The sequence below is a fragment of the Hipposideros armiger genome, unplaced genomic scaffold (assembly GCF_001890085.2).
Source record: "Hipposideros armiger isolate ML-2016 unplaced genomic scaffold, ASM189008v1 scaffold_820, whole genome shotgun sequence".
NCBI classification, from domain to species: domain Eukaryota; kingdom Metazoa; phylum Chordata; class Mammalia; order Chiroptera; family Hipposideridae; genus Hipposideros; species Hipposideros armiger.
In genome coordinates, this window is record NW_017732170.1 from 266790 (window position 1) to 274634 (window position 7845).

Consider the following 7845-nt stretch of genomic DNA (forward strand, 5'->3'; position numbering starts at 1 on the left):
CTTCACAGAAGTTCACATTCCCCTAGTCCTCGTCTCAACTGAGATTATATTTGCTCTGTTTTTTTGTACCCTTTCTTAGCTACCTTTAGGGGTAAGAGAAAGGTTTGTTACCTTTCTATGACACTTTTCTTTTTTTTTTTTTTTTCAAAAATCCATATATAATTTTTATTTATTTATTTAAAAATTTTTTTATTGTTAGTTTCAGGTGTACAGAACAATGCAATAGTTATCCTTTTCACCCTCACAAAGTAACAACCCCCCTCCCCCCATGTACTGCCCTCCCACTCTCGATATCATGCTTATCTATTACAATTCCATTGATTCCAGTCCCACTCTCTATTCCATGACACTTTTCTAAAAGCTGTGCTGAGTTTTCCTTCTGAGACAGATGGGGTAAAATTATAATCCTGCTTTTCCTATAGCGTGTCTTATTCTAAAAAGAAAGGAGTGATTTTCTACTCTTCCTTAAAAGAGACTGCTTTCACTGCATGAAAGCTATTACGCCTTGCTATTTGATTTCTTAACATTTTAACTTGGTTTACCTATAACAACCTGACTATTTTAAAGCCTGCTTCCTAGTAACAGTTGTTTTCTGAAAGCACATTCATGAGTAACTGTTTAAATCAAGAGTAAGTTTTTGAAAATAAATTTAAAATAGTTATGTTACTGTATGAGATGGGAGTGTGCTCACTTTCTTTGGGGGAAAATGATTTAATTTAAAATTTAAAACATTATACTTAGAAATTTTTCGACATCCTAAAATGTCTTCACTGTGCCTTTCCTCTAAGACCAAAAATTACTGTGTTCCCAGACGATCACAACATTCATTAGCAGTTCCAATCATTTCCAAGTTGTTTTAAGAATCGTCATGTCTCTAAGGGGAAATTGAACTAATGTCCTCAAACAACACTGTGTTTATTAACTTGAGCGATCACGAGAATGGAATCAGGCAATCTATCGCCAGAGTATTTGGTGTTGAGCTGATAAGGGCTGTCATGTAATTACTTGTGTAAAGATAGAGCAATCATTTTTACACGATGTAAAAATAAGAATGGTGGTATTTCAGTATCAACACTGGGGCAAGACTCAATGTACTAAATATGTTAGGTTCCTACTAATAAGAACTGTGTGAATTTCATATGTCTGTATGATTTGATGTCTAGTAATAATGAAAAGTACACATGTTTGGGAATCTTGAACAATAAACACTGTTTTTCTCACCCTGCATTGGGTAATATTTCTGGATAAAAACCTGAATTAGGTATGTACTAGTTCCATTTGACAGGAGACTGAGCCCTGAAAATGTTTAATGCTGCTATATCCTGTTGGGAGTCAGCCTAGATAGAGAACTCAATACTGCCTAACACACATAGCAAGGAGGTGGGCCTATCAGGACCAGGAGACATGAGTTACGGAAGGGGCGGGGCGGGGGTGGGGGGTGAGAGTGGAGGGGAGTAAAAAACAGTTACATCCCTTTTTAGATAAGGTACATATTAGAAAGTTTTGGTCACTGTTACAGCTGTCCGTAATGAATCATGTATCTTTAAAATGTGTAGTAATTATTACCCATGTCACCATGACTCCAGGATTCTCTGATACTCCTATAACCAACCAACTATATGTGCTAATTCTTGTGTCTATGAAATAGCATACTAAAGTCTGTGAAATTCTTACACCTCTGTTTTAGTTCGTGCCCTTCAGGGATTATATTGATAGAAGCGGAAACCACATACTGAGCATGGCGAGACTGGCTAAAGACGTCCTAGCTGAGATCCCGGAGCAGTTTCTCTCCTACATGAGGGCCCGAGGAATCAAGCCATCGCCTGCGCCTCCCCCGTACACCCCGCCTACTCACGTGCTACAGACTCAGATATGAGCGTGCTCAGAAATGTTAATGTTAAGTGCACGTCAGTTAGAACTGCTGAGTCAAGCTTTGCTCCTGGTGCTCAGTTATGAACCAGGGAATGAGAAACTTTTCTCCGTTTGGTTTCAGCAGTACTGGTTAATCTGCTTTCTGGATCCAAAATGAATTCTCTTCCTAAACCAAAACTGTAAATATGGTTGTTGCATGAGCAACAGAAAAAATGTTTGAATGCTTGAAGCAAAATATGGGTGTCTTCTCTGAATCTTCACTTTTTTTTTTTTTTGGACAAAAACAGCTAATTTCCATTGTATTGTTGGAAAAAAGCACAAACTATGTTTTTAACTCAAATATTGTCCTCGACTGCTTTGTGTATAGGAAAGCAGTCTCTCTGTATCAATGTTTACATGTTACTACTTTTTAAATTTCAATACTTTTATAACTGTTCTTAAGACTACGAGTTTTGAATATTGAATCCTTTGTCTTCAAATTACAATAGCTATAATCACAAGAGCAATATCTCTTTGAATGACTGTCTGGACAAATACAATTGCAAACAAAGGAAAGGAAAAATACTTTTGTATTTTTCTCAGTATGTGAATTATCTTATGAATTTCCACCTGCTTAGTAATCAGTTCCTATGCCGAGTTGGCCAAATACGGAAGTTGAAGCTTAGCAGATGTGTATCCTGTAAGAACATACATTTTTCATGGAGTTTGGGTTCTAAATTTAGACTGCAGTCAGTTTATGTTTTGTGATGCTAAATAGAAATTTTTAAAAAGCCAAAACATTGTGAACTGTAAATGCACAGAAAAATGCTCTGTGTAAAAAATAGCATCTTTATAGTATGCTATTTAGAAAGACTAAACCCCAGAATATTTAACTATGAACCATGTAGCAGACGTTTTAAACTTTTTATTCCATTGTACCTTATCTAGATATTTTAATTCAAAGGGATACTGGTTCTCTTGGATTCCTTATCACCTTTCCACATTGCCACACAAGGTGCACAGGCCGGAGATTTGTGTGAAATTCCCAGTGACTTAGTGCACAACCCATTTGTGAAATAACCCACTCCTATATACTAATCTGCCTGTCCACAGTTACTTGTAAAGAGTTTTTGCATGTACAGTTTTTCAAGAATTACAGTTTTGTGATGTTGTGTCCAAATTAAAGCATTTTAGAACAAATGGCCTTAAATTCTCACAGAATTCCTGGAAATGATTGTGAATTGCCTTCAAATAATAGAAAAGTGTATTTATTTATTTTTCTTTTGTGTCAACAATGTAATGGCTTTATAATATTTTCCTTACTTTTACTATTTACTACTTACTTTATTTTTACTGTATGTTGTTCTCTTTGTCCCAAGTTGACTTCGGGTGACTTTTATAAGCATGAAACTATTTTACTGAAAAGAAAAATATATACATCCACATATCTGACAGTATCAATGTTATATAATTATGTAATATGAAATTGTCCATTTTTAAGTATATATTAAAATCTTTAAAAGGATAACTCTCTGCTCCGTAAAGTTCATGTATACTGACATGGAGTCTGATATTTGCTTTACTGATCATAAATAATTATGCTAGTATAGTTTATTAACCTAGAGACTTTTTATTTATCTTCATTCATTCAAAATAACAAAAATAAATAAGATCAGTAGTCTTTCCTTCTTGTCAAACATCAGTTATTTTTATTTGAACTGTCTAGGGAATATGAAAGATGTGCTCTTTCTCATCTAAATAGCAGTGTGCTGAAACCTGGTGGGGTAGGTGGCTAAGAATGAAACAATCTCGGTTACAAACCTGTCCTTTGTATGGCTGACAATATGATCAGAAACATGCATGATTTTATTTCTATGTGTAAGCTTAAAAACTACCTAATCTTGTCTCTTCATTACATAAATGGTGAAACCAAGATTGAAGGGGTTGAGAAATATCCAAGACTACTACATAACTAGAGCAGAGCACATTACCATCATGAAAATATTTGTCATAACTACCTAATTTTTGCAAGTGCCTTTCGGGGCTGTGCAAAGAAAAATTTCAGAGACAATTGCTCACCATGGCTGTGCCCCTCGCTTCACCTTCCCACCAGATATTCTTTCATTTTCTCTGCTGATACAGCTATTTAACAATAGGCAAAATCTTTCATTCCACAAAATATAGGGAAGCGCTGAGATGAAAACCTGGAAGTTTTAAGAATTAATAAGCACATTTTATAAACATACTGTTATTTTTTTTTTCCTAAAAGGCTTTTCTATGTTAGATCTTTTCATAAGATACCCCTTCCCTTTGATGAGGAAGTCTTGGTACATCATGAACGTACGTGAGCATGCTGGAAAGGGCTTCCTTTGAAAATGTGAAGGGGAAAATGAGAGAAGCGATAGCGCAAGTCTGAGCCATGCTTACCACGCTTTTCATAGATGGTCATCCTAGCAATGCTCACAATTCAGATTTCCAGTTCCACAACCAGAGTAAATAAAGATCCATCAAATAGAAGTGTTTTTCCAATAGAGAGTAGGGTAAATGCCTGTGTCAAAATTACTTTTTTAAAATTGATGTGACCTCCCAACAGCTATTTTACTGTCTAGAAATATTTGTAATTAAACAAAATATACTAGCATAGTAAACAGAAGTCCCCAAACTTCTGTTTGTACTAAGAATTTGTACTAAGAATATTATCTAAAGACATAATAGTTCTGATTCCTATCACCGAATTCTGAACAGTTTTAGAGGAAACACCTTTAAACCTCATAAGGCTGGGTTGCTGCTAACTTTATACTTTATTAAAACATCCCTAACCCCATCATCTGCCATCAGTCTTACGCCCTGGCTTTGGTGATGCTCTGAAGGCCAAAATTTAACAGAAAGATGGCCACTTGAGGTCTAACCAGGGAAAGAGCAAAAGCAAACTGATCTAAAGATTTATTCATTTAGTTTTAAAGTAATAGTGGCTATGACATCATGATTTTCTCCTCACAAAGTTATTTAGTAATTAAATTTCCATGAAATGGGCCTGCTGGGCATCCCTAATGTATTTAGATAAGCTGATTTCATACAGATAGGATTTGCTATTAGTCAAAGAGATTGATATCATTGACCTTACAAATTAGGAGGAAGGATGGAGGAAGGAATATGCTTAGGGTTGGCTTGAAAATAGCTCCTGTTTCACAGATCTTCCTCACCTTACAAAATAAGTTAATAGAAATTATAAGACTGATTCAGCAATTTTGACAGAGAACAACCAGTTTTGATAACTCTTAAAATTTCTACAAGATAATTCTGACAGGAACAATAAAACTAGCAAAATTATTTTAAAAGATATTAAAATCAGAATTTGACTTAAAGTTATAAAATTACTTTACTAGTTCATCATTTTCAACATTAGCAAAAAGCATATTCTATAATTTAGAGATGGGCAAATGCAACATGCACTGTAGGTTATAGTTCTGTACCAGAAGATTTAGAATAAGTTCTAAATCTCTTGCTTCTTCTCTTCTCCTTCTGGTACCCCTATGACGCAAATGTTGTTATGTTTGATGTTGTCCTAAAGGGCTCTTAAACTATTCTCATTTTTTAAAATTCTTTTTTCTGTTTTGCTGTTCCAATTCAGTGTTTTCTATTACCTTGTCTTTCAAATCACTGATTCTAATCTCTGCTTCATCTAGTCTGCTGGTGATTCCTTCCAGTGCATTCTTCATTTAAGCTATTGTATTCTTCACTTCTAACTGGTTTTTTTTTGGGGTTTCTGTATCTGTTTTTTGTTTTTTCTTGCAATCTCTTTGTTGAAGTTCTCACTAAGTTCCTTGAGCATCCTTATAAGTTCCTTGAGCATCCATTGTTTTTAATTCTGTCTGGTAGGTTGCATGCCTCCATTTCATTTAGTTCTTTTTCTGGATTTTTCTCCTGTTCTTTCATTTGGAATGCATTTCTTTGTTTCCTCATTTTGGCTGCCTCTCTATGTTTCTATGTTTTAAGTAGATCTGCTCTGTCTCCCAGTCTTGGCCAGGTGGACTTATGTAGTAGGTGTCCTGTGGGGGCCAATGGCAGAGTCTCCCTGGTCACTGGAGTCAGGTACTTCAGGAGTGTCCCTTGTGTAGGATGTGTGTACTCTCCTGTTATAGTTGAGCCTTGATTGGTATTAACATGTCAGTGGATGAGATTGACCCTCAGGCTGACTGGCTGTGGGGTTTGGCCACATCCACAGCTTATGGGCTGCTGTGTGAAAGGCTTATCCCACTTGGTGGGATTTGCCCCAGTGGGCTCTGGTGACTATTGAGACCCCCTTTGTGTGTCCTACATATGGGACTAATTGGGAGTTACTCTACTATGCCAACCTCCAAGTATGTTGGTTCTGGGGCCTCTTGGGAGGGGCTGCAGTGCAGGCCCAGGTCGGCCACTGCCTGTGACTGGCCAGGGGCTACCTGGTAGGAGCTACAAAGTGATTATCAGTTGTTCACTGCCTGTGCTCAACCTGGACGCACATGGGAGAGGCCATGATATGAACTGAGGACAGCTGCAACCAATACCAGGCCTGTGGTAACTGCAAAAAGCCAGTACACCTGGAGGCCTGCTGCCACCTGCCAGCTCCCTTAAGGATCAGTCACTCATAAAGCCTCGTGCAGCTCATGAATTGAATAAAGCAGGGTCTCAGGGAATCACTAGAGTGGGAATAGTGGTCACCAGGTTAATGTAGACTCTGCTTTAGTACCAGTACTGAGCCTGGAGTGACTCAGCAAAAGTCTCAGAGCACACTGACATCTGGGGCCTGTAGACTGTGATAGTTTTCCAAAAAAGAGTGCAATGAGGGAGGGGCTGGCTGCTCGTGTAAAAAGTGCCTCCAGCAGTGTGCAGGTTGGGTGCAGCGAGGTCCCAGTGAGTTAGCAGGGAGGAGCAGCAGAGCTCACTAGGCCAATAAGATTTAGATTTGGCCTGTGGGGGCGGGTTCAACACAGGAAAGATGGCGCCCATCTACCAGCTGCTCAGGAGAAGGATCCCTCATGGGAAAATCCTAACTGTCTTCCAGTCCTCCCACTGAAGTCACACTCCTCAGCCTGCCCCCTATATGTCTCCGAGGCACTGTCTGTCCGCTGGAGCCCAAGGTGAGTGCCTGCGAATGAGTGAGTCTGTGCGTGGGCCATTTAAGAGGATGTCTGGGTTTCCCACAGCCTTCTGTCCCACCCAAACTGTTGGAATCCCCACTGTTTTTCACAGCCAGATGTTATGGGGGCACCAGTACTCCAGGCTGGGCAGCCCGGTGTGGAGAACTGGGGTTCCTCGCTGCTCCAGGGGGAAACCTTCACAGCTGAGATAGCCCTCTTGATTCTCAACTGCCACAGAGAGGTTTGGGGCCTGTTCTGCCTCTCCCCTGACTATAAGTTTCAACATGGCTTCTTCTTTATATTTGTAGTTATAGGACTTCTGTTCAGCTAGACTTCAGATGGTTTTCCAGGTTAACTGTTCTATAATTTAGTTGTAATTTTAATGTATTTATGGAAGGACACAGGCACAGTGTTTACTCCACCATCTTGGATCTCCTCACTTATCACATTTTTAATAACTTGTTTGCTGTTTGTATTGGTAGATCATCAATTGAATTATTGAAAGTGAATTGAATCAAAAGATTGATCACTAAGAATGTACATTATTAGTAATTTGGTATCTTAAGGTAGGCCTGGACCTCAATGTATTGAGACTGAGAGAGATCAGTAAAATCTTAAAACAGCAGCAAACCATACTTCCCCATATTATTTACCCCTCTTCCAAACCACATCTATGAAGAGAATGAATAGAGAGTAACAGCATCTCTCTCTCTGTCCACCTGCTCTCAGGCTAATTAGCAGTGCAATAGTCAAAGGTAGGCAGGCAGCAGGAGAGAAGAGATTAATGAAGCTTTGACAGATCTAATAGCCACAGGTTTCACTCAGGATAGTCTGAGAAGAAAGTATTCACAAATGCCAGCATCTTAGATTATTT

General features: G+C 38.4%; 1 protein-coding gene across 1 annotated transcript in view; it reads left to right on the plus strand.

Annotated features, from left to right (window-relative positions):
* CPNE8 (copine 8) overlaps positions 1-3536 on the plus strand; it is a 166571-nt gene extending 163035 nt beyond the window's left edge. The window contains exon 20 of the mRNA XM_019628984.1: positions 1688-3536. Coding sequence (XP_019484529.1) covers positions 1688-1876 — 189 coding nt within the window. The 3' untranslated portion in view covers positions 1877-3536. The remainder of the gene's footprint in view (positions 1-1687) is intronic.
* Positions 3537-7845: the final 4309 nt, after the last annotated feature.